Genomic DNA, 25,550 nt, shown 5'->3' with positions numbered 1-25,550 from the left:
GGCTCCTCTTTTTTTTTAAAATTTTTACTCACTTTTTACCTTCTCCATTTTTCCCTTCCTGCAGGTAAGGACTCCAAGGCGGAGGTAGCGCCGGCCTCTCCGGTGGTGCTGGTGCCAGAGGAGAAGGTGTCTTTCAGTCTGTATGCGCTCTCTGTGTTGACTCTCACTGTGGCCAAAATCAGGAAAAGCTACAACAAACTGGACAGCAAAGCCATCGCCAAACAGGTCAGACGCACGACTTCGCAAGGAATTAAAAGTCACTGCTTTAATGTTGTTGTCACCACAGGTTTGTCTGCTAAATGGAAATCTTACTGTCAGATATTCCGTCAAAGTTTCATTGAAGAATCTATTATTTCCGTGACAGTAACCTTTAAACCGTAACTCTAAATTCAGTTTTCTATTGAAGTGTGCAGCACACTGGCTGAGATGACATCATCCTGGCTGACGTAACCGACTGAAAAAAGAAACCTGTCTTCTCCCTCTGCTACTGTGCCATGTGGTGACGTGTTTACCCTTAGCACAAGTGTAACGTTTGCAGAGAGGAAAGACTTTGAAGTTAATAAATAATTAAATACAAGCAGAAAAACTCCAAATTGAGGTCCAAAGTGTAAACACACATATAAGCTGTTTTCACACATGGATTTGAGACTATTTCAGGATTGTTAGATTGGGGCATTTTCCACAGACGTCCTTTTCGCAGCAGGGAATCACCTGCTTTGCATGACTTCGTGTTACATGAAGTACTCCATTACATCGGACACATGCACCCTGTCTAGGAAACTTCTAGGAAAGTATAGGGCTGCTGTGCATATCTGGAAATGGCTATGGATGTGCATTCACACACTTAATGGTTTGCAAAGGTCAATTTCATTTTTCAACAGAAAACTCAAGTCCATTGCATTTAAATGATGCATTTAAAGGAAGTAGCACACACAGTCCCACCACGAGTGTGTGTTGGAGCTCCAGATGAGCTCTGTGTTATCTCTTTCTCCACACTTATCACTTTCCCAGCCTGCCCGTCTCTCCTGCTCCGTCTCCCGCAGCAACTCACAGGAAGTGAAGTGCAGAGAATTACAGAGGCAGCAATTCTGCAGCAGAGACCTGTCACAGAGTAGGAAGACACTCACTCACTGTGCAGAGGGGAACGAAAATAAGTTGTTGTCCTCTCATGCAGCATTATCACGTCCCTCTTAGCAAACTAAGCCTAGTGTTTGGGTCTTTCACACCCTCTCACTTGGCTAAACATGGGTGTCATGTTGAGAGAAATAAAACTCCATAAATACACAATTATTCTAAATGCCAATGTTGCATAATGCTGTTTTTACCTTCCCCGAATTACCTGAAAGAATCCAATATTTCATTTCAGCTCAGTAAAGCTTTTGATCAGATCTTGGTGCAAGACTGCAGCGTCTAACAGTAAAACATTCTTACTCATAGACAAACATCCACAGCAACAAACGTTTGACTAACAAATGAGGAAATGGTGCAAAGTTGTGTGAAAGCGGCTCTGACGAAGTAGAGAGTTTAAAAGTAACCGTCGAGTTGCCGTCTGGAGACATACTTGAGGTGTGTGTGTGTGTGTGTTTTTAATTTCTGTCATTTCTTTTCCATCTTCTTCAGCTCGCTGTGTCCTCTCATGAAAATGCCACTCCAGTAAAACTGATTCACAATGCCGCCGGTCACCTTAATGGTCCCGCACGCACCATCGGAGCTGCTGTGATTGGATATTTAGGTAAACCAAATCTGCGCGACTCAGAATACCACACGCTGTTCTCTAGTGGATGAAAACTCACTTGTTCTCTTTCTCCCTCCGTCAGGTGTTCGTGCATTCGTGCCCAAACCTGTGGCCACCAACCTGCAGTATGTGGGAGGGGCAGCGGCCATTTTGGGTCTGGTTGCCATGGCGTCAGATGTGGAGGGACTGTATGCGGCTGTCAAGGCTTTAGTGTGTGTTGTAAAAAGCAACCCGCTGGCCAGTAAGGAGATGGAGCGCATCAAAGGTTACCAGGTAAGTTATTAAAACTTAAATTAAAAGTTTTAGTTACATTTCCAGGATAATTACTGAGTTTTTCTAAAAAATTGCCATCCAAACATTCGTAAATTGGGACGCAAGGCATTCGCTTCTCTCACATTTAAACACTGTAGTGTTTAAATGAATAGTGCGATTTGCACAGCATTTATTCACACACGTGGTGTGTGAATAAATGCTCTCCGTTGTACTTTAATGGTGTTGCTTCTACTTTTCTAAATTTGTTTACAAAATGCTCATTTGTCTGAGTGATGGGAGAAGGAAGCGGGAGATCGACAGACGATTGCTGCGGCAGCTGCAGTGATGCGGACGCTGTACCGATCCGTCGTGGCGAAGAGGGAGCTGTGTAACAGCGAAGCTCTGAATTTAACAGTTGATCTACGTCCCAACCCTCACCTATGGTTACAAGCTGTGGGTAGTGACCGAAAGAACAAGATCGGGGAAATGAGCTTCCTCTGAAGGGTGGCTGGCCTCTCGCTTAGAGATAGGGTGAGGAGCTCAGCCATCCGGGAGAGGCTCAGAGTAGAGCCGCTGCTCCTCCACATCGAAAGGAGCCAGTTAAGGTGGTTCGCTGGGTGAGGTGTTTTAGGCATGTCCCACTGGCAGGAGCCCCAGGGCAGACCCAGGACACGCTGGAGAGATTATATCTCTTGACTGGCCTGGGAACGCCTTGGTGCTCCCCCGGATAAGCTGGAGGAGGTGGCTGGGGAGAGGGAGGTCTGGGCTTTTCTGCTTAGGCTGCTGCCCCCACAACCCGGCCCCAGATAAGCGGAAGATGGATGGATGGATGCTCATTTGTCTCCAGTTACATATTTTTTGAACGTGTTTCTGTGTCAGACTAAGCACAGACTACTGTTAGTGACAGTGTGATTAATGTGAATATGACCCAGCAATGAGTTCACAGACTGAAAGCCAAGTTTAAGTCTGTACACAAAGCTTGTGTCCCGTTACTTCAACATTTGTAAATGTGTATTTGTTTTGTCTTCCTCCTTAGTTGCTGGCTATGCTCCTAAAGAAGAAGCGCTCGCTGCTAAACAGCCACATCCTCCACCTCACCTTCTCTCTGGTGGGAACAGTTGACAGCGGCCACGAAACCTCCATCATCCCCAACTCCACGGCCTTCCAGGACCTACTGTGTGACTTTGAGGTGAGTGTTTACAGGGCCCGTTGACCCATAATGCTTGTGAGCCAACTGAAATAAGGACATTAGTGTGCAGCTGTCAAAGAAAGCTTGCCTATTCAGCATTGATAAAAGTCTTGTTCCACTTAAACCCGTCTCGGCTAATAAAATGGAGAGTTTGCAGGTATATTTTTGCATTTGTTAGAACAGGAAAGGGAAAAAAAAGTGTTTTTTTGATGTTGAAGTGTTAAGGAACTGAGCTACTCTGTGCCAGAAGTTTGTGCTGCCAGAAATGAGTTGTGCGGCAGGGTCTGAGTCTGCTCCGTCTGCTCCTCAGGTTTGGCTGCACGCTCCCTACGAGCTCCATCTGTCTCTGTTCGAGCACTTCATTGAACTGCTGACAGAATCCAGGCAAGTGTCAGAAGGAAGTTTCCCTGAACAAGAAACAGATCACATGAAGAATAAAATGACTTTTATTTTTTTGTAACTGCTGATTGGCACAATTATTTTCATTTTAACGTGAAAGCGTCTCACTGTGTGTTTTGCTGACTGTGTCGAATAGTGAGGCGGCTAAAAATGCTAAACTCCTGAGAGAGTTTCAGCTCATCCCACGACTGCTGCTCACCCTGAGAGACACCACGCTGTCCCAGCCCACTGTCGCCGCCATCAGCAACGTGCTCAGTCTGCTGCTGCAAGGCTTCCCCAACCCGTACGACCTGCTGCGGTAAGAACGCGCTCGTGTAGCCGCTACGTGAACGTCGGTGATGATGATCCATGCCAGTGCAGCATAAGACCGTTTGCTGTCTCCACAGGTTCGGCCAGTTCATCTCCTCCACTCTTCCCACATTTGCCGTGTGTGAGAAGTTTGTTGTCATGGAAATCAATAATGAGGAGAAGATAGACGGAGGTATGAGTGATATTAGTGTTGATCTGACTTCTTGCACCTCTATCCTAAATAACGTGTGGCCAAAAGTATATGGTCAGTGCTTGACTGTTTTTCTATCCTTAATAAATATGAAACATTTGGTGCATCTGCAGGAAATGATGATGACTTTGGTGGCCTCCTATCAGCAAACCTCATTCTGCTGAGAAATCGACTGCTGGACAGCCTTCTTAAACTGCTTTTCACCACGAAAGAGAAGTGCACAGTTAATGCCCAGTAAGACACCACTCTCCTCCAGACGTTGTATAGATTAAAAAAATAGCAGTTAGAGCCATGCCACGTTGAACTAGAGAAGTAAAGTTATGCTTGTAGCTTAATGACCATCCACAGACTGCAGGGGTACAGACACACATATCTGCTAATAATAATTCCTAACTAACATACTCTGATTTCACTCTGGAGCACAGAGCTCTGGGATTGTGCTTACTTATTTGTGTAAAGTTGGGTACATAAATGGTCAAAAAAAGATCTGCTGCTCATTCATCACTTCCTGCCTCAAAGCGCAGAGACTGCAACAGTGAAAACACTTTTATATGGTCTGAGCTTGGAGGCACCCCAAGTGGGCAGTTGAGGAACTGCAGTTTGCAAACTAAGCCAACTAGCATTTTTAATTTTTCTAGCCTTGGGTGTTGTTATTTGCTCCTTCTGTCATATCTGCTCATCCTGAAAGCTTCAAGTTAAAATGCAAACTCTCAGGCTGTCTATTTATTTTGAAAACTATGAATAATCAATCATAAAAGCGCCACACAACATTATTCTTGTTCTTTGATCTTTTAAAGACTTTTATCATTAAAAAGCTATTTAGCTCCAGTTATTACTGGAATATGGCTCAACTTGACTCAAATAATGGCAATATGCCCAGCGGCTGACAGAGATGGAGATTATAATGACACTGGTTGATATAATTTAGCAAAATAATGAGCAAGCAGAAGCAGAAATATTGACAAAGTATTTAAAATGTTGTGAAAAGAACTGATATTAAAGTAACAGTAAACCTGCAAAACTTTTTCTCCCTGCAGGGCGTGTGAGGAGCTGGTGCGAACGCTGGGCTTTGATTGGCTCCTGATGTTCATGGAAGAACATCTCCACTCCACCACAGTGACGGCAGCTCTGTGGATCCTGGTGGTGCTGCTGTCCAATCAGTCGATCCTCAACCGCTTCAAAGAGGGCCTGTGCGGAGGAGGCTGGCTGGACCACACCGACTCCGTCCTGACCAATAAGATCGGCACAGTGCTGGGTGAGTGCAGCAGCGTGGGTTCGCTGTCATTGCAGCACAAAATTGGAGCTGAGAGGCTGGATTTGGTTAACATTAGGCACTCGCCTTTGAGGGATGTGTGCGTGTATTAGCTCCAGACGTTCAAACCTGTAAGCACCCGCTCTTAGAACAGTCACAAGTAAGAAATCGTGATTTCCAAGGTAAATACTGTATGTTGTAACATGGCTCAGCAGACGCCTCTCCTCATTCTGGCAACGCTTTCCGTCGGAGTTGGCCTTCGTTCAGCAAACAGAGAGCTGCACAGTTTGTGCGCCGAACAGCCAAGGGTTGGTTCTCTCATTTTCACCCTCCCGCTCTCCCCTGCTGCTGCATCATGCCATAGTTCCTTTTGAACTTAGTGGTTTTCAACCTTCTCATTGCTCAGGCGTAAAAACCATTCTGATTCTTCAAAACTGGATTTACCAGCCTGGAATAATTTCAGATGTTGATGTTTGCTTTAATATTTCCATAAAACTTCTGTCTAGAGCAGGGAGATATGGCCAAAAATATTTATCACGATATAGATTTGAAAATTTGCGATAACGATATAACTGACGATATAATTGATGCGAGACAAAATGCAACTCCACAACTTTGCTAGCGCAAAAAAACCCCATCCATGTATTTTCACTTAAACAAGCAGCTGTTTTATGTGCATTAAACCTATATAAACATATCCTGAGCATAACCACGTATAATATCCACTGAAGTTAAAACGAGGTGCTTTGCAACATTAAACTGCAGTGTGCCAAATAAAAAAGTCAAATATGTATTTTCGGACCATAAGGTGCATGGGATTATAAGGCACATTAAGCGAAACAAAGCTGTCAGATAAATTAAACTTTATTAAACTCATTCTTCTTGCTTCCTCCACTTCTGTACCATTGATTCATTAATGCTGTATTCTATCACAGCTGCTCTATTCCCATGTTGTTGTAGTATATTAATAACTAACCTCGTATTGTGGATGGATTGTCTCAGTTGTTCTTCTGACTGAAGTTTGGTCCGTTTACAGCATCCTGCCATGCGACTGTATTTGTCTCTAACCATGAGGAACCTTCACCTTAACTTTTATCGAGTGGAAAAGTGTTAGTGTTCATCCTCCAGCTTCACTGTTTATGTTATGCTAACATAGCTGAGTCGCTAGCGATCACGTAGCACATCATTATATACCAGCTAGCCCAACTTCAGTAACTCTACAAACGTCACTGCTGTTTAGTTTCCTGTCTTCATTTATGTTGGAAGTGATAGCAGAGCTGTACGTTTGAATTTTTTCAGAAATCTCTCAGTCAGAACATGCTATATCATGCTGAGGTAACTAGCGAGCTAACTTCCGCTAACCTCCTGCTAACTTCTAACTCCGTTAAAAGTAATAAATTCTGTTTTCATGGATGCCTGGATGCTAAACTTCATAGTTACACCTGGTAAAGCAGCAATGCTGATCGTTTTATTAAAGATGAAAGAATTTAGACAGTTTTTAACTCTCAGTGACGCTGCAGTGTTCGTTTGACTTTGGGACCTGAACGATCTGACGGACAAACACCAAACCAGTTCCACATCACTGAAGTGGCACCATTTTCACAAACCTATTCTGGTTCATCCGTTTCACTCAACGATCCGCCTTCTCCATTCTCATTCTCCGTTGCCGCCATGCTTTTTCGGCCATGTGCGTATGAAAACAAAGGCACTGCGCATGCACGTTTTACCCATATTCTATCGCGATATGGGAATGGTATAATATGGCCCAGCCCTACTTCGGTCTTTTATTTGTATTTATTACACCATAACACTCCTGCAAACATCCAGGTTGAGAACCATTGCTTTAGCGCTGGAAACTCCCCATTAGAGACTTGCTCTAACAGAATGAGCGCTATCAGGTAGAAGTCCTTAGTTTTATTCAGATTTGGAGTTTTTCTTTTAGTGTAACAAATCTGTTTGGCTTTGATTGATTGTGTTAGTTTAGTCCTGGATTTTTACTGCAGCCATCTCCTTCATAGCTTTGCTTCATTAAACCCAAAAGTGGGCACTACACCTGCATGTAGAGCTGCCTACAGGTGCAGTAGTCATAGGGTGCCACCCTTTTACCTTTGTGCTTTATTTTTAACATTCACTCTCTCAACTTTCTTTTTAGGATTCAACGTGGGTCGCAGTGCCGGCGGGCGCTCCACATTGCGGGAGATCAACCGGGACGCTTGCCATTTCCCAGGATTCCCTGTTCTGCAGACACTGCTGCCCAAACACACCAACGTACCCGAACTCTACTTCCTGCTCATGGCTCTCTTCCTGCAGCAGCCTGTCATCGAGCTCCCAGACAGCCTGCAGGTACATGTTAGTATACCCAACCTTCTTTAATAATAATAACTAAACACGTTTGTTAGCCTCAGGGCTTAAAGTGGACCTATGCTGCTCATTTCCAGCTCCAGATTTGTATTCTTGGACTTTTTAGAGTCCCTGCACCTTCAAGTCAGAGTACAGTGTCAGTGAATTGAGGATTCTTGGAGTCGCTGCTCAGGACTTCATTGAATTCATTGAAGAAGCACTTCAAAGTCTGAGGCCGTGTTTCTCAGACAGAAAAAGGTGGTGGAGGGTTAGATTGAGATTATGTCTCTGGGCCTTTGGAAGGCCTCGTTGTCCCCCCAGAAGAGCTTGAGGTGGGCAGGGAGAGGGAAGTCTGAGCATCTCTGCTTAGACGGTTGCCCCTTTAACCCGAACTCGGATAACCATCACAGGCTGGATAGACCGACTCTTTAGGGAACTTTGCACGATTCACAGTTCAGAATTATCCTTATTTATCTCATACTTGGCCATGGAGTACCCCCTCAGGTCATCCACTCTGCAGTTATGCATTTTATATCTTACCAGTGGGACCCAGCCAACAGTGAGAGGACCAGTGCTTTGAATCAGCCGGCCCTCTGTTGCCCCACCGACCTCCTGTTCAAACAGAAGGTTTACAGAGCTAAGACAGCAGAAGCAACACAGGGATTACCACGCTGAATGAGGAAGAGCATAATGGGTTCACTTTTAAACCTGAATTTGACCTGTCAAACCAGCTAATGAATAAATACAAAAGTGGACTCGTTTAATTAGATTTACATGTATCTGTGTGACCCAAACCCAGTGTCTGTGTTTGTTCTCTCAGTTTGATCTGGACTCTATCTGGACCTTCATCTTTGGCGTGCCGGCATCCAGTGGGACGGTGGTGGCCTCCATCCATAGCGTTTGTACTGAGGCTGCTTTCCTGCTGCTGGCCATGCTGCGCAGCATGCTTAACCTGGTGAGAACCTCTAAACCTTCAGACGCGTTGGTTTCTTGATTTTTTTATTTTTTTGGTCATTTCCTGCTTCCTCTACAGTAGCACATGCTCTAAATAAGTGTTTTACCAATGTAGTTTCCTAAACACGAACATTAATCTGCAGCCAGTTTCACAAAGCTTGTTTTTTGTGTAAAGACAGTGGAAGATTGCACAGCGATTTCTACTTGACTACAAAAAGCTTTTGGGATAATTGTTGAACCTTTTTAAGCCATTATTTGCTCATTAAATTCAAGGCCCTTTTCATAGAAGTGCATGTTTTAACAGTTCCTAACAGCAAGCTTGAAAAGCACTCACATGTGATTATGATCAGTCTGGATTCTGTGAAGGTTTTTCTTCTAATCTCCCGTCACCTTTAGCGCGCTCATCCCCTGCATGAGAAGCTTCACTAGACCGCCCGTGGGCTTAGTGTCAATAACTGCTCTGAAAAGACTTTTTATTTATTTTTTGCATCAGTCTGAGATTTGAACTGTTAAACTGCTGAGACTTTAATGGAAATTCTTCTCCAGGTTTCATTGCGTTGCATCTTTTGTCTCTTTCCAGCCTTGGCAGTCAGAGGAGGAAGGTTCCTGGCTCAGGGAGTACCCAGTAACACTCATGCAGTTCTTTAGATACCTTTACCACAACGTGTCCGACCTTGCACCAATGTGGCACAGCCCAGAGTTCCTCTGTGCCCTGGCAGCCGCTGTCTTTCCCTTCAACATCAGACCGTACTCTGAGATGGTAAGTCTGTCCTTTATTTTTTCACTTAAGCAACTCGAAATAGAAATTAAATTCTGCACAAGGGAAGAACTTGCAGTGAAAATAATCTTGACCTAAAATTGCTCCAATATCTAACTAGTAGCGTTTCATCTTCCTCTCCACAAAAATGTAGAGTTTAATTTGCTGTGATCACACGTTCTGATTTGTAGTCCCATCAACACACAACAGGTACGCTGTAAATATCCCTTCAGGCTCAGTAAAACTGTAACTTATTGCCCTTCTGAGCCATGGGCCCTCTTATCTTGCTCTCCAGTTTGTTTCCTCACAATAAAAGGTGTTTGGGGACAGCTGCAGTGTGCTAGCCTTTGAATTAAGATGTATGGCTAAGATTTCCACAAGTCAGAGCAGCAAGAACTTGGAGGAAACAATGATCTGTTCATGAAAGATGATCTTGATAAAGGTCACATTCTTTGTAGGTCAGTGATTTGGACGATGAAGCGAGTTCTCCCACCGAAGAGTTCAAGGCCTTCACTGGGGACTCTGGCATGAACCGCAGCCAGTCTGAATACTGCAACGTGGGCTCCAAGACGTCCCTGACCAACCACCCGGCCAAAAAATATGTCTTTGACTTCATGAGGGTTCTGATCATGGACAACCTCTGCATGACCCCAGCCAGCAAGCAGACACCCATCATTGATATGCTGCTGGAGGTAAGAACACAGACATGAACCCACATTCCAGATGCATGGATAGGAAACACTCTAACATGGCTGTTGCTTACTTTTCCCTTTATGTTGGTTTTTTCAGGCTTCCCCGGAGCGCTCCACCAGGACTCAGCAGAAGGAGTTTCAGTCCAACATCCTGGACAGCGTCATGGAGCATCTACTGGCTGCTGATGTCCTTCTAGGTCAGCAGACTAAAGTTTTGGTTCCTTCTCTCACCTCCAAACTAGAGGCAGGGGTGTAATGTATCATCACTATCACTGATGGCATTTTCTCACCTATTTCCCTGGAGTCTACAGTTAGTTCGGACACCCTGCTCATTAGGTCCATTCTTATTGCTTAAATCCTGCTCTTGTACATAAGCATGCTGCAGGACAGCTTAACTCTTTCTTTGGCTTTGAACAAAACTGTGATGGAGGCATCATGAGTCAGCAAATCACAATGTGAAGGCCGGAGATCTGCAAGCACCTTCAGGAGTTTCTGTTGTGCTTAGAGTATCGTCCTGCATCTATCTGAGGAAGAAAAGAAAATCTGTGCGCTTCAAAAAATGTGAGACAGCAAAAATCATCTCACTTACCTTTCTTTGTTTCCTTAGTAGAACACAAAATAATCAATAAAACCCATATTCCTGTCACACTGTTCTGCTAAATCTCAAAGGTAATATCTGTTTGCAGAGGCGTGAGATGCTTAGTTTTGTTCAATCATGTAATGCATTTTTAAAAAGCTGCTGTTTTTACACTCGAACAGTTTCTACTGTAATGAGGGGGAAACGCTTGCAGCGTGAGGCCTCCTTACTCCTGGAAATACAGACCAGCGCGACGCCCGCTCATGTCCTGTGTATTCACCAGGCATGCACTTCCTCTATTCTCGTACGGGACCAATCAGAAGTCACACAGACTTTGAGCTGCGTAGCTGGCAGGTGTAACCAGGTTTTCACTTGCACCTCCATCAGGCAGTGTCAGTGAGCTCATAGTTAATAAAAACTAAGGGTGAAAAAATGTTAACTGAAATAATAAAAACCAGAGAGCCTTCTTAAACTCTTTTTCCTATTTTGGTGGTATTCACCATCATAATCTGGAAACCCTCTAACAGATGTGTGACTGACTCTCTCTCCAGGCGAAGATGCCTCGTTGCCCCTCAGCAGCGGGGGCAGTTATCAGATTTTGGTCAACAACGTCTTCTACTTCACCCAGCGGGTGGTGGACAAGCTGTGGCAGGGCATGTTCAACAAGGACTCCAAGCTGGTGGTGGACTTCATCGTGCAGCTCATTGGACAGGTACAAGCAAAATGACCTCAGGCTGTTTTTGGTCAGCTGATGGTCCAAAATGTAGATTCACCCAAATAAATCCAGTGTTTTCAGATGTTATACAAACGGAAAGTCTCTGTCTGTCTAAGGCAGCGTACGTCCTCCCTTTATGTACTCACATTGTGTAGCTGGAGGCACTAGTATTTTGTCTGGTTTGTACACACATTTAATAGTCATTAGATTCACAAACACAGCATAATGTAAATCCTGTATTGTTGGGAGCAGCCTGCATTGTCAGACTGACATTTTCCTGAAGAGGCCGGAGGCAGAGAGACGGCGTCAGTGACGCCTGAACTGGAATAAGAAGGAAAACAGTCCTTTAGTCGTCTTGCAGTTAATGCAACCAGTGCAAAGTGATGCTGGAGCAAATCAGATAGACGGGGTCCTGCAGGCCTCATTTTTGTATGAGATGGGCACAGAATGAGATTTGGCTGCTGAGGTGTGTTTCTTATATTTGCTGCTTATTAGATTCAGTTTCTTTGTTTTGTTATTCTAAATAAGGGTTGCAGTGGTACCCCATGCGTATGCTTACATGGAAATGCTTTTAGCAACGTAGTAAAATGAGTCGTGCATGGACTTTGTCTTCCCTTTTTTGCGGTGGTTTGTGTACACATTGCTGTGCAGCTGAGAAGATAAGCAGATTATTTTCAGTAATTCATTTTTCGAGCCATAATGCAGTCCCTGAATCCTGGAAATATCCCTCAGTGGATTCGATGGCCATCCATTTCATCCTGAGGCGCACAGTTTGGAACTGGAATATATTTGTTATTGATTTCGTCAGTCATTTTGAAATGTACCCACTTTCTACTCAGTTTTCTCTGGAGTAACTCCAGCTGGAGTTGCTCCTTAACAAAGTGGTCGATTAAAAGGAAAAGATGTGTGATGGGTGGCACGGTGTGGTACTTCCTGCAGGTGTGTGAGTGAACACCAGGTGCTCCAGTTTATTCCAACAGTCCCAAATGTATTTGTCTGTAAGACTAGAAAAGAGGTTTTCTATGTAAATAATATTCATTTTCAATTTTTAAGACTTCTTCTGTTTCGGGCTTAAAACTGGTTTTCTCACAGTTTTGCTTTAACACAAAACAGGAAGCTCCAAAATCTGGAGCGTACTGTTAGAGCACACTTGAGTATGAACATGCAGAGTATTGATTTAAAGTCTAAACACATGTTTATAAATAGCAGACTTTTCAAATAAGGCCCTTTGAGGCCCTTAAGCAGCATTCCAATACTAAAGCTACGTTCACAATCCTCTGCATTCCTAACTCAGTGTAGCCCCGTTACAAACACAAATCTCCTCCTGCAGAAATATTTCGTCAGCAGCTTTATTCACATGCACTTCATAGCATTAAACAGCCATAACTGCTTCTCGCTTGTTTTCCTCCCGCTCCAAATTCTCCAGTCTAAGAGGCGTTCGCAGGGACTTTCTCTCGACACTATCTACCACTGTCTGAACCGGACGGTGCTCTACCAGCTCTGCCGACCCCACAAGACGGTAGCACAGCAGGTGGCCCTGCTGGATGCCCTGCGGGTCCTGACCGTCAACCGCAACCTGGTGCTCGGGCCAGGCAACCACGACCAGGACTTTGTGGCCTGCCTAGCTCACTGCTTCATCTGCCTGCACAGCGGGAGGTACGTTCTTTACATGGAGGCTGCTGTAGGCTTTTTACTTTGATTAATAGCAACAGACTATAGAAGTGCATCTATCACACCAGCAGGTGCTGTGTGTGTAGACACTCTGATATTGGTTATTCATACGTTGAACTAAATTTTCTTTCCTGTATCATTCTTTCAATATGTATTAGGCTGAGTAATAATATACTTCAGTGGTAAATCCTGTAAAGAAAAAGGTCAAAAGTAATAATATTCTTGGGTTGTAAACACACATATAGATGAGATGCATTAAGACATGTTAATGAAGGGCTTTAGTGAAATGTTGCTTTGCCAGTTTGTTGCGCTGATTGCTTTATCTGTGCTGCCGTAGCTCTTAAAGCTGTGCTGGTTGTGGCCACTGTGCACAGATGGTACTTTATTTGGATGCTTTGATTTAAAAGCTGGTTTTTGTTTTAAATAAACTGTAAATAGGAGTGTTTAGCATGTTTTCAGAATCACACTTAAAGGTGTTCAACAGATTTCATAGTGCAGAAGAGCTCTGGATTGTCCACATGTCCTGATAAAACAGAAGAGCTAGGCATGGAATAAATAATCAACAAACACGTTTTCTATGGTTATGTCACAACTTCTGTTTGCAAAGGACAATGATGTAAAGGGTTAGAAAACAGAAAAAACACAAATCATTGTCCTTTTTTTTCTGCACAGAAGACAGAAGAAAAGTTTGCATCGTGTGTTTATTTTGTTTACTGTTTTGCCGTTCTTGTAGTTAAACTCGGTGAGATTATCTGAGTCTCCCTCGCAGGAATGTTTGTATAACTAATTACCGCCGGGTCACACCTCCTTATGTTTATTTTCTGAAACCTGGACTTTGTCAGGTTTGCTCACATGCTGGTGGATTGTGATAGCAGGGGATGTATCTGGTTCTGGGGAAAAAAACAACATTTCTTTCCTCACACAGCAGCAGGTGTGGACAGACTGGATGTCCAGCCATGTGGTGAACACAACCTTCTCTAACACAGCGCTGTGTTTGACTGCAGAGATCAGACCTGTTTGCCGTGGAGAAGCCAAATAATCAAACCCTCCTCTCAGTTCTATGCAGGGCAGCATGGTACTCAGCTCCTGTGTGTGTGTTTGTGTGCAGTAGTGTGGACGGCTTCGGTTTGGAGGCGGAGGCCAGGATGACGACCTGGCACGTCATGATGCCCGCGGAGAACGAGTCTGACACCACGCACAGCCACGACGTCAGCGAGGGTGAGACAGATTCGTGTGTTTAAGTGTGTTTGACTGCGTGCAGAGCCACTCTGACCCTGATGACCTCTGCCCAGATACTGTTGTCACTTTCTTGTGTGGCACATCCTCTATATAACAGAATAACTTCAGTTTATTTACACTTTATAAATCATTTAGGCCCAGCTATGATTAACAGTGATTTGGAGTATTTAAATGACAAGCAAAACAGATGATCATGAACAGTTAAAGATACACAATAGAAATTAGAGGATACGAGAAAATGCGAGGAGTGCAAAAATAACCCGAGTGGTTTAGAGATCTGTCTGAAAGAGCGACGTCTCCTGCAGTTGTTTTACCATCAATCAGTCCCCTCACTCGTAATTTTAAAGTCCAATGAGTTTGTTCTTGCCTTAGAAACACTCGTCTTCATATATCAGCTGTGAAAATAACCCAGAAAGTCGCTGAGGTGTAACGCTTGTATTTTTGTATGTTGTGGTGCGGCATGTGCTTAGATGTTCTGTTCTGTGCTTGTGGGGGAGGTGAATGTGGGTGAATTACAGACAGAGATGGAGGGAGAGCTTAATGAATATTTTATGTGTTGCAAAGGAATTTTACAACTGCTCTGCACAAAAACAGACAGGAAAACTCATTATCGTGGTTCCTCTGCAGGGCGGCAGCTCCTGCTGAAGGCGGTGAACCGTGTGTGGACGGAGCTGATGCACAGCAAGCGCCAGATGCTGGAGGACATCTTCAAAGTGTCTCTGCCCTGCAATGACAGAGGACACGTGGACATCGCCACAGCCCGTCCCGCTTTGGAAGAGCCGGCCCTGAAGAGCTGGCAGAACCACCTGGGTCAGTAACACTGTGAAAAACACATGTGTTACTACTTTAGCTCACTTTTTGTTTTTCTCTGCTTTGAGTAGCTGAGTGTTGCTCATGCAACCTTGAGATAACTAGGTCAGCCTCTTTTTGTTTGACAAAATAAAGTAACCCCCTGCAGACAGAGCTTGTTATTTTCTGATCTGCTGTCTTTTTAGCTAAGCTATTGCTTATGTAAGCAGATTGGTAAATGACTGTCATCCACCAGCCAAGTTTTGACTCGTCTGCTGATTAGTGATGGGTCGTTCGCGAACGAAATGGCTCTTAGAGCCGGCTCTTTGACGTGAACGACGCGAGCCGTCACGTGGGTTGTTTTTTTTTCTTTCTCTCAGCCTCTCTCTCGCACTTTTTTTCCGCTTCACTCTGCACGCGAGCCTTGTGCTTTACGCTGGGCAGAGGGGGGAGGGGCGGTAGTTACACTCAGTAGCACAGGAACAGAGCAGGAGAGAGAGAGAGAGAGGCAGGGACAACAACATTAGAAAGGTATAGTAATCATCCACAACTATTTTCGGTTGCAGATGATAAAGGATTCAGAAAGTTTATTCATGCAGGTCCATATGACAGAGAATATGCATGTTCTTTTAGTTTTCATATTATAATTTATATTTAATTGTGTTGTAGTTTGCAGTGTTTTGTGTTCTTTTCACTTTAAATTTGTGAAAGGAAAAAGCTGAAAATTTAAATAGTTAAAAGTTGAAATGTGAATAGTTGATTTTTGTATTATATGATTTATTTATTACATTTTATGTGGAGTGAATAAATAAAAGTATATTTACGGTGGCCCCTAGAGACAAAGCACATACAAACTTCAAATCACGTACGAACTCTGAAGCATGTACAAACTCCAAAACACGTAAAAACACGTACAAACTCCAAAACACGTAAAAACACGTACAAACTCCGAAGCACGTAAAAACTCAGAACCAACGACCGGATTTGGTGTGTGGTAATAACAGGTAAATGAACTTTTTTTTAATTATTTGAATATATATATGAGTGCCTGTGTATAAATACACAAACAATACACACATGCTTTCAATTGTGTAATTTAAGTGATCTAGTAGCTCGGCTTTGGAAGTTCAGTTAATGCTAGAAATGTGTTTTGGAGTTTGTACGTGTTTTGTCTCTAGGGGCCACCGCATATATTTATATATAAACATATATAAATAAAACCACTTGTTTTTACGTTAGTAATTCCTTTTGTGCATAATTTTATATTATTGTTAATAATAAATTAATTAAAGCAACAAAACAACCTGAAGAGCCGGTTCGGAGCCGAAAGAGCCGGCTCTTTTTAGTGAGCCGAACCGAAAGAGCCGGATCTGTAAAAAGAGCCGGAAATCCCATCACTACTGCTGATCCAGGCTCTTTGGCAGGCAACCAGATGTTGTTAGAAGTTCTCTTTGAATTTGTAGAAAAGGCCCTAAGATGTTTTTCCTTTGCTAAGCACTTATGAAATATCTGTGGTAGAAGGAGCATTATTTTTGAGAGAAGATATGATTAAATTAAAATTTGTAAATACTTGTTCTGTCTCACAAAATCCCCTTTACCTTCTGTGTTAGTTAAATCTTGGAGACATCCCGAGTAAGTTGTGCTCTTGCTGGGAAAGCTGAACTTCTGCATCACAGAGCTGTGGTTGTGAAACATGCCCAAAACTGTGAACCCACAGCAGATCAAAGTAGTTCAGACTTTTCAGATTTTCTACAGTTATTGTCGAACATCTGTTTTGTGTAGAAGAAGAGAAACCTCTGCTTTTCATTGGCTTCAGTGCAGGTCAGGCCTCAGCCCCACAGACTGAGAGAGAGAGGAAAATGTGTATTCAGGAACCAGCTGGTGAGTGGTTGTTGGAGGTTGTCGGCAGTCAGTGGGTGAAAGAAGTGGCTAAGAAGTCTACAGTGCTGCACCAGAAACCTCGTGCAATGACTTTGTTTGCCACAGTTGCCTGTATTTTGCATGGAAGACACAGACTTATCCGCAAACACTTGCAGGCTGCTCGCTGTAGTGTGGCAGTGAAGCTGTGGAAAGTGTGGTGCAACTTTTACTTTGAAGGCAAACGTTCTCCGTTACCAATTTGAGTCTGATTTTTTTTTTTTTGTGGGCAGCTGCAGTCATCAAACTGAGGAAGGAGATTTTTGTTGCATCATTCCTATCAGGGAATGTGCATTTTTCCTTTGGAGCACAGAGACTAAGCACGAATTTTACAGATTAACTTAAGTAATAAAATTGCATTAACACCCTCTGTCATCGACTTACATGTTTTCTTTTACTGTAAACAGCAGACTGTTAAGATAACCACAAGGTTAAAAAAACTGAATGTACTTTTCTCTTTTCTGCCAATCAGTTCATGAGAAAAAGTACATCAGTCGTGGGGAAGCAGTGGCACCAGCGACTCAGTCCAAACTGTCCAGAGTCAGCAGCGGCTTCGGCCTCTCCAAGCTGACCGGCGTCCGGCGCAACAAGAAGGAGAACAGCCTGAATAAGAACAGCCTGTCTGCACAGGTACACGGAAAACAACAAGCACACATACACACGATTTCTTACTTACGTGTACTCTCTGAGTCTGAGCGCTTCAAATACAGGCTTGTATTTCTGGTCCACAGGAGACTTTCCAGTGGATGTTCACACACATCGCTGTTGTCCGGGACTTGGTGGCCATGCAGTACAAGGAATATCAAGAGGTAGTGCATCTCATCTCCCAATGGGTCAAGATTAGTTATGACCATTAAGGTTGCATACAAAATGTAAGGTGCAGTAAATCCTAGGCTACTGAATAAATAAATGACAGTGTTTCATATGGAAACGAGTTCAGATGTAAGTTTTGTTTTGGATTTCTCTTCAGCTAGTTTTCACAGGTGATTTTCTTCTTGTAGTTTTTGTTTTTACTTTATTGTTTTCACAGTTTGTGTCTGTCTTTTCAGTTATTGCACAATGAGCAACTTACAAAGTTCAGAACAGCTGTAAAAAGTTGTGACTCACAGCCACGCTGCCCTCCTGTTCTCAGTAAACATTCAGCAGATGTGCTTGTTGTAAAGGCAAATGTGATGAAAAACTAAAACTGAAGGCTTTAAGTTATTTTATTAGTTTCTGTAAATGCACAAACACATCGAATTTAGCTATAACAGCCTTGCACTCATGCTTGCTAGTGTTTGTACTCATCCTGGATGGTTTTAAGCTGTGATCACACAGATCCTGCATCCATACATGTGGTTACCAGGTGGGAACTTTCTGTTGGTCCTGTGCAAAAGTTAAGAACAACTTTGCACAAAGTTTATTTTTGTAAAGTTTCCTTAAGTTATTTCTGTGATCAGCGTCAGCACAAACCAGTGTGCTCTAACAGTGCAGTCTGATGTGACTGCAGGACCACACAGAAACTCTGGACGGCTACATTTCACAGCCCAGTGTTGCAGTCGTGACATTTATAATTCATAGCAGTATTTTTTCAAGTGACTCACCGCACTCTTGCTTCGTCCATCCTCTCCGTCTCGCAGCGGCAGCAGAATGCCCTCAAGTACGTGACGGAGGAGTGGGCATCCATCGAATACGAGCTGCTGCGTGAACGAGGCCTCTGGGGCCCGCCGATCGGCTCCCACTTGGACAAGTTTATGCTGGAAATGACGGAGGGGCCCTGCCGAATGAGGAAGAAGATGGTCCGCAATGACATGTTTTACATCCACTACCCGTACGTCCCAGAGACGGAGACCAACACCAACTCAGCACAGGTACTCTGCTTTAAATCGGCATTCACACGTTCCCACAAACCCCTCCAGGACTTTAGCAGATATGAAAGGACTCGTGGTAAATATTCATTTGAGGAATGACATTAGCAAGACGAATTAAAATCTAAACTGCACCTTTTTTACACCCAGGAGAAAACCTCTGGCTCCATAATATCTCAGTTTTCTCCAGTTTAATTACGAGACAGAGATGCAAATTAAATATGACAATACCGTAAAGAGAGGCATCCAGCCAGCGTAATGTCGCCCATGGTTTGTGTTTCTATTTTTAAGCCTGAGGTTAAGCGTTTAGACTGTCGCTGTCAACAAACTACTGACTGTAATACTATCGAGAAAGTGTTGGGGTCATAAATCAAATGTGCAGTAAAGTCATTTTTTAAATAGACTTAAATACTTGGTTTAAAGCACGTCAGCATTTTCTTCCCTTTTTAAATCCAAAGGTTACATTTACATACACAAAAAGACCTGGGGCACCTACACACTACACGTGCCTCTGCCATGGAAACCCATACCATGAAGCTCCCTGAGCAGGTTTGGAGTTACTGGGATCCATTGATGTAGATCAGGGGTGGGGAACTCCAGGCCTCGAGGGCCGGTGTCCTGCAGGTCTTAGATGTGTCCTTGATCCAACACAGCTGATTTAAATGGTTAAATTACCTCCTCAACATGTCCTGAAGTTCTCCAGAGGCCTGGTAATGAACTAATCATGTGACTCAGATGTGTTGACCCAGGGTGAGATCTAAAACCTGCAGGACACCGGCACTCGAGGCCTGGAGTTCCCACCCCTGATGTAGATAATATCCCACTGAGATGCAGTGAACTCTGTAGGATCACGGCTGGGTGCTTAATATCCAGAGATTAAGAGGTGTGGCCCCAAACTTTGTCCATAGAGTGTATCTTCATTTACAGTCAAATACTCAGATGTTTATAATTGTATGTCAGTAACATGTGTCCAATGACATGAGCACAATATTGTATTTATAATATTTCAAATGTCTCACGGGGTGTTTTCACATCTGTGGTGTTTAGTCGGTTTAAATGAAAAACTGGTTCATTTTTCTCCTTGGTGCAGTTCGTCTGTAAACACAGAAATCACATTCAGGTGTGGAAAACCAACCACACCAAGATGTGATGTGAACATAATCCGACTTCCATCTGAACCAACTACCAGTTGTACTTTGCAAGTTTGAGCTAAAAAGCTTCCTGTAGTCACGTTTGCACATCATCCTCTACAAAGCAAAGGTCCGTGCAGGTTAGCAAGTAGCCATGAAATGAATGCAAGTTCTCCAATAATCCCAAACACAGCACCTTTTCCTGTTTCTACTTTTGTTGCTCCCGCCCCAAACACATCTGGCGAATGAGACAGACTGAACATTCTCACTTGGTTTCTTGGTTTGTAGTGAAGTGTTTTGGTTCGTGTGGAGTTTGAATTTTTCTCTGTGTGGAAACCAATAAAATAACAGGGAAAAGCCAAAAGTTTACAAACTGATCAACTGATTCAGATCAGAATAAACTATAGGTGTGAAAACACCCATACTTCCAGACGTTCACCGACAGTAGTGCAAGTCCATGTCCACAAATTCAACAAGTGTGTCAACTAAGCAGCCGAAAGCATAACAAAGGACACCAAAGTCACAGTGAGCTACACTGTGACAGCATGAAATGCAGCCAAAGTGAAACAATATCAAAGAGAAGAGGCTGAAACTGAATCTCACAGTTGGACTGGCACGAGCATTTGTTTGAACACATGGCAAAGAAAGTATTTTAAGCATTTTCAATAAAACATGGCAAAGAAATCCAGTTTGTTTCTTTTTGAATTGAATTGAAAATGTCCTTCTTGGTGTCTGTAACTTCAGCCAATCCCCTGCAGAGCAGCAAACACTCCTTAAATAGAGCTGTAGGATGAGCTCATCGCTGCCCTGTGAGGCAGTGACACAGCCGGTGGCTCACTCTCCCTATCACTGAGACACATTTAGCTTTGTTTGCTCTACAAATAATCCCTCCTCTCTGTTTGCTCGCGGGTGCCTCTCTCCACTCCACAATAATTTATTTGGTCATGAAGATTCAGAGAACGCTTCAGGGATTCCCAGTTTTTTGTTTTGTTTTTAACTTTTTTCTGTTTCGACATTCAAGCTTTGAGTTGACTGGCTTGGTGTGACCCTCAAAAGATGAAATCATCCAGCAGTGCTCAAATGGAAACTACGCGCATAAAAAACAAACCTCCCTGTTCCTGAAGATGCCCTTTAGGAGTTCAGATTAAGAGTTCATGAACACTTTATGAAGAGTCTCCTTTGATGCCTTCTGGAAAGAATTTAATTAAGTCCAAATTCCCCGCGGCTTGGTTGCTAATGTATAATTTAATCATGCTCGAGGAGCAGTTGCAGCTTGATAAAGCCCCGTTCTTGTGCCATGGACTTGAATACCATTGCTTGCCGTTTTCACTTTAAGCGTTGGAGCTCATTTGTTTTGGCTTGCCTGCCTTGTTTGGCCATTATTGGAGGACACGCCCCCCACACTGAAGATTTTTCCATTTGATTCCACTTAAATGTTCTTGTTAGGAACAACCAAAAACACATAAAGCTAATTTAATGACCCCGTGGTTTAATTTAGTTCACTTCTCATTAGACAGTTCCAGTTCACAACAACAGTCATCTCAAGTTGTTTTATATAGCGAGGCGCAGCCTCTACAGTACAGAGAGAACCCTAACAGTTAGACCATCACTATGAGCAGCGTGTGGTGGCAGTGGAAAAGAAGAACTCCCTTTTAACAGGAAAAACCTCCAACAGATCGTCACAGTTGAGTGTGAGAGGACAAAGAAGAGAAAGGACATCAGGGAGGAAAAAGCTAAACTTTAACTAGAAAAACACATTTTTCAGTGCTCTGCAGTAAAATTCCAGCATTCCTGTCCTTTCCTGTCCTCTTTAGTAACATATAATAAAAAATAATCAGTGAAAAAAAATAAATAGAAAATTAAGTCAAAATTTCAGTCTTTTATATTCACTACTAGTGAAAACTTTGGACACACCTTCTCATTTAATGGTTTTTCTTTATTTTTACTACTTTCTTCACTGTAGATACAAACTTAAGACATCAAATATATGAAGCAAGATATATGCAATTATGTAGCAAAGAAAACAATTGATAAATAACTTTAAATGTGTTTTATATTTAAGATTCCCCAAAGTAGCCACGCTTTCCTTTGCTTCTACAAACCCTCGACTTTCTCTCAATGAGCTTCATGATGTCGTCACCTGAAATGGTTTCACGTCACAGCTGTGCCTGTCAGGCTTCATTTGTGGAGTTTCTCGCCTTCTTAATGAAGTTGGTACCATCAGTCGTGTTGTGCAGACGTCTAGAAGTCCCTATTTGACAAATGTTAGAATTTATATTATGGCAGGAACCAGTCAGCTAAGTAAAGAGAAACAACAGTTCATCATTACTTTAAGAAGTTCAAGGTCAGTCAGTCCAGAAAATTGCTAAAACTTTGAATGTGAATGTAAATAATCATGAAAATAAAGAAAAACCATTAAATGTGAAGCTGGTCGTGTATCTCACATGAATGGTGCTGAATTAGCCCCTCTGTAGTTGTACGTATGGTTGGAATAGAAGAAGCCACTAACTTTGAATGGATGATAAAACTCGACCAAACACGCACTTTTCAATTATTTCTTCCACTATTTTCTTCTTTTTTACATATTGATGTGACATAAAAAAATTAGAAGAGAAACAGCAAAAAAACTATAAATCTGCCATATCAATGCTTTGACAAAAGGAAACATAAACTTCCTTTGCAAAAGTTCTGGTGTTGAAATTTGGCTCAAATTTGGACTCAAACCTTGTAAATATTTCTCCCAATTAAAATCTAAAAATGTTCTTTTTTTACATTTAATTAGCCTCTCCAGACTTTGTGGTCATGCCAAAATGTAGTCCAGGGGATGCGCAGTACCAGGAACTACCACAAAGGTGACTCAGGCAGATATTCAAATGCCCACCTGTGTGTCTGTGGACAGGGTGTGACAACATGAATAACATGGTACCAGTGCATTTGGCTTTAACTCTGGGAGTGGAAGAATGAAGCAGGCTGCCTGTGGGTGTGAAATCTGAAATACAGCACAGGCTGAACCACGTCACCACTTCACTGCGCTATTGCAGCAAGTTTCTGCCCTGTGTGATGCTCCTCTCACTGAAATTCTTGCAGCGTCACGCAGGAGCCGTGCAAGGCTTCGTCAATATATCGACCTTTTATTTTGATCCATAGAATATAAAGATGAAGAATAACTAACTGAAGCATGTGTTTTGTGTTTTGACGCTGACAAAGCCAAATTTTTTAAGTCTAATCAAAGTTGAGTCATGCAGTGCTACATGGTCTCACCTCCTCCTCTCCTCCCCAGAAACCTCTGCGTTACCGCCGCGCCATCAGCTACGACAGTAAGGAGTATTTCATGCGTTTGCTGTCCGGAAACCCCGGCATGTACCAGCACTCTGTAGAGCACAGCACCGAGGGAGAGACCACGCACCAAGAGCTGGAGCACGGAGAGGACACCATCGCTAAAGTCAAAGGTAAAGAGACGGCACTGTGGCACTGATGCTGTTAGACGTAGAGTAAGATTCAGAGAAATCCTCATTTGGCCTTCCTTTCTAGTGTTTCATCTTCTGAATGGATTCAGGAGTTCTGTCCTTCTCTGTGGGCTGATTCGTTTCTATCTTAAGTAAGGAGGTGTTGCCTGTATGTAACACTGTGTTTGCACTGTGCTCCTCAGGCCTGGTGAAGGCTCCACTGAAGAGGTCTCGGTCCACAGCGGACGGTGCAGATGAGGACAGTCAGGACCAGCTTCAGGAGCAGCTATTAGAGTCAGGAGGCCCCGAAGAGGAGCAGAAGACTGACAACACGTCCCTGCTGAGACTCCTGGAGGAGGGAGAGAAGGTCAGTCCGAGGGAAGCACATAGATATGAGTGGATAATTAACATAGTAGTAGAATCATAGTGTTTTACACCTGAGCGATTCCTGTGCTGCAGGTGGCGCATTTCAGCCAAATACACTGTTCAGTATTGACTGGGAACTTTGTGACGATTCATCAAATGATTGCACATAGTTGTTGCAGAATTGTGACACGGTGTCTTTAGCGAGTTTGGACTGGACATGTTTTCCCATTTCTCCAGTTTGTGCAGGAACATCTAATCTTGCTGCAGCAGTCAGATTTTTTCGCTTTGGCTAGTTGGCAGCGTGTGACAGAGAACTTTGGTTGTCTTTCCAATTCCTTTGCTTTACAGTCACACACGAGCAAACTGCATCTTAGATTTCTAAAGTTTTAGATTTCAAGTTTCACGTCCTCTGTTATTGACTTTATTTATGTGATGAGGTATTGCACTGCGTGTCCAGTCCCAGGATCTCATCTGATAAAAAGACCTTTTAAACAACACACACACACACACACACACACACACACACACACACACACACACACACACACACACACAGTATAAAAGATATAACCTCCAGGTCTGAAAAGTGCCTTGAACCTGCATTCTTCCTGATGGACAGCAGGGGGCAGCCTCCCTGGTCCAAAAACAAGTGTGAATGTATAGCTCTATAGACTCGTGTTTGCTAATACCTCAGCAGCACCTTAATATTGAGTTTACTTCATGAACTATGGTTCCTTTTAGAGTGAAGTAGATGATAAAGCAGGTTAGGATTTAGGGCATGCCCACCTGGTGAATGACTGCCCTCTCACTGCCACGTTTCTCAGGCAGATCTCACTCATCGTTATCCAGTTTGAAAACACCAAGATGATGTGACGGTGGCTACCGCCGTCTTTTATATACAGTCTGTGAGCACACTACAAAATTATTCCTGGGACTTGTAGTTTTTAAGATATATTTAAGTATATATAAGCATACATAAATAGTTGGATGAATCAGCTTTACTTTCAGGCACATGACATTTTCATCTATTTTCATCGCAAATTATTGTTTTGTTTTGTTTTTTGTTAACCTTAAAGTAAGAAGGCATCTGTTAAAGCTTTAAACTCCCTGCTTGATGTTACTGAAATATTGTGAGACCAAGGATCATTCCCACAGGAGTGACACTTGTGCAGGATTGTTTTATGTAGTATTTCTTGTCAAGGAGAACAAGCGTAAATGCATGTGCTACCTCGACGTATTGTTTCCTAGCGTTGAAGTTTATTTATAGCCGGGCATATCGGTAATTCTGTGACCTGCATTTTAAAATTCCAGGAACAGAGATGGTAAACACATTGACGAGCTAAGTCGAGGAGGTCACAGAGTCCGTGTCTTGGAGTGCTGGACGAAGACTGTGTATAAAAGATGGGCTTAGCCGCTGACGCATCGGTCATCTTGGCATTTTGAGACTTCTTACTGACGATTTGTTATCCAATCAGGAAAAGTGCTCGCTGAGGTCACAGAGTAGGGCAGCCTGTTCAGAGACTCCAATACAAACTGGTCTCTTTGCAGCCGGAGAAGTCGTCTTTGCTGCCCAATCAAAAAGCGAGTTTCTCTCTATACTGTCTGTCAAATAATAAGACCTGCATTAAACAAGCAAAATAAAAATGTAACCAGATATTTGTGACATTTCAAAAGGAAAAATTAGTGAATCAAAGCTTTTTAAGAAGAGGTTGGTCTGATCATGACGTACCTGTATCACCTTTACACGTCCCTGAGTCGCGCTTTCGAGATGTTTTGTCAGTTTT

General features: G+C 43.0%; 1 protein-coding gene across 5 annotated transcripts in view; it reads left to right on the top strand.

The window, feature by feature from the left end:
• Window positions 1-25,550, top strand: part of wdfy3 (WD repeat and FYVE domain containing 3) — a 117,847-nt gene that overhangs the window by 77,871 nt on the left and 14,426 nt on the right. For 4 of the 5 annotated variants that reach the window (XM_026187494.1, XM_026187495.1, XM_026187492.1 and 1 more), the window contains 23 exons: window positions 65-225; window positions 1,621-1,732; window positions 1,818-2,008; window positions 3,024-3,176; window positions 3,487-3,560; window positions 3,712-3,873; window positions 3,962-4,056; window positions 4,188-4,308; window positions 5,112-5,329; window positions 7,479-7,675; window positions 8,487-8,621; window positions 9,201-9,380; window positions 9,836-10,069; window positions 10,167-10,266; window positions 11,198-11,358; window positions 12,788-13,017; window positions 14,141-14,250; window positions 14,899-15,081; window positions 17,450-17,607; window positions 17,709-17,786; window positions 18,597-18,827; window positions 23,235-23,403; window positions 23,604-23,767. In XM_026187494.1, coding sequence (XP_026043279.1) covers window positions 65-225; window positions 1,621-1,732; window positions 1,818-2,008; window positions 3,024-3,176; window positions 3,487-3,560; window positions 3,712-3,873; window positions 3,962-4,056; window positions 4,188-4,308; window positions 5,112-5,329; window positions 7,479-7,675; window positions 8,487-8,621; window positions 9,201-9,380; window positions 9,836-10,069; window positions 10,167-10,266; window positions 11,198-11,358; window positions 12,788-13,017; window positions 14,141-14,250; window positions 14,899-15,081; window positions 17,450-17,607; window positions 17,709-17,786; window positions 18,597-18,827; window positions 23,235-23,403; window positions 23,604-23,767 — 3,617 coding nt within the window. The remainder of the gene's footprint in view (window positions 1-64; window positions 226-1,620; window positions 1,733-1,817; window positions 2,009-3,023; window positions 3,177-3,486; window positions 3,561-3,711; window positions 3,874-3,961; window positions 4,057-4,187; window positions 4,309-5,111; window positions 5,330-7,478; window positions 7,676-8,486; window positions 8,622-9,200; window positions 9,381-9,835; window positions 10,070-10,166; window positions 10,267-11,197; window positions 11,359-12,787; window positions 13,018-14,140; window positions 14,251-14,898; window positions 15,082-17,449; window positions 17,608-17,708; window positions 17,787-18,596; window positions 18,828-23,234; window positions 23,404-23,603; window positions 23,768-25,550) is intronic. The other variant, XM_026187493.1, reaches the window with a different exon arrangement.

The sequence above is a fragment of the Astatotilapia calliptera genome, chromosome 12, assembly GCF_900246225.1.
Source record: "Astatotilapia calliptera chromosome 12, fAstCal1.2, whole genome shotgun sequence".
Classification (NCBI taxonomy): domain Eukaryota; kingdom Metazoa; phylum Chordata; class Actinopteri; order Cichliformes; family Cichlidae; genus Astatotilapia; species Astatotilapia calliptera.
Note: the sequence above shows the minus strand (reverse complement) of the source record. Positions and strands in the feature narration are given on the sequence as shown.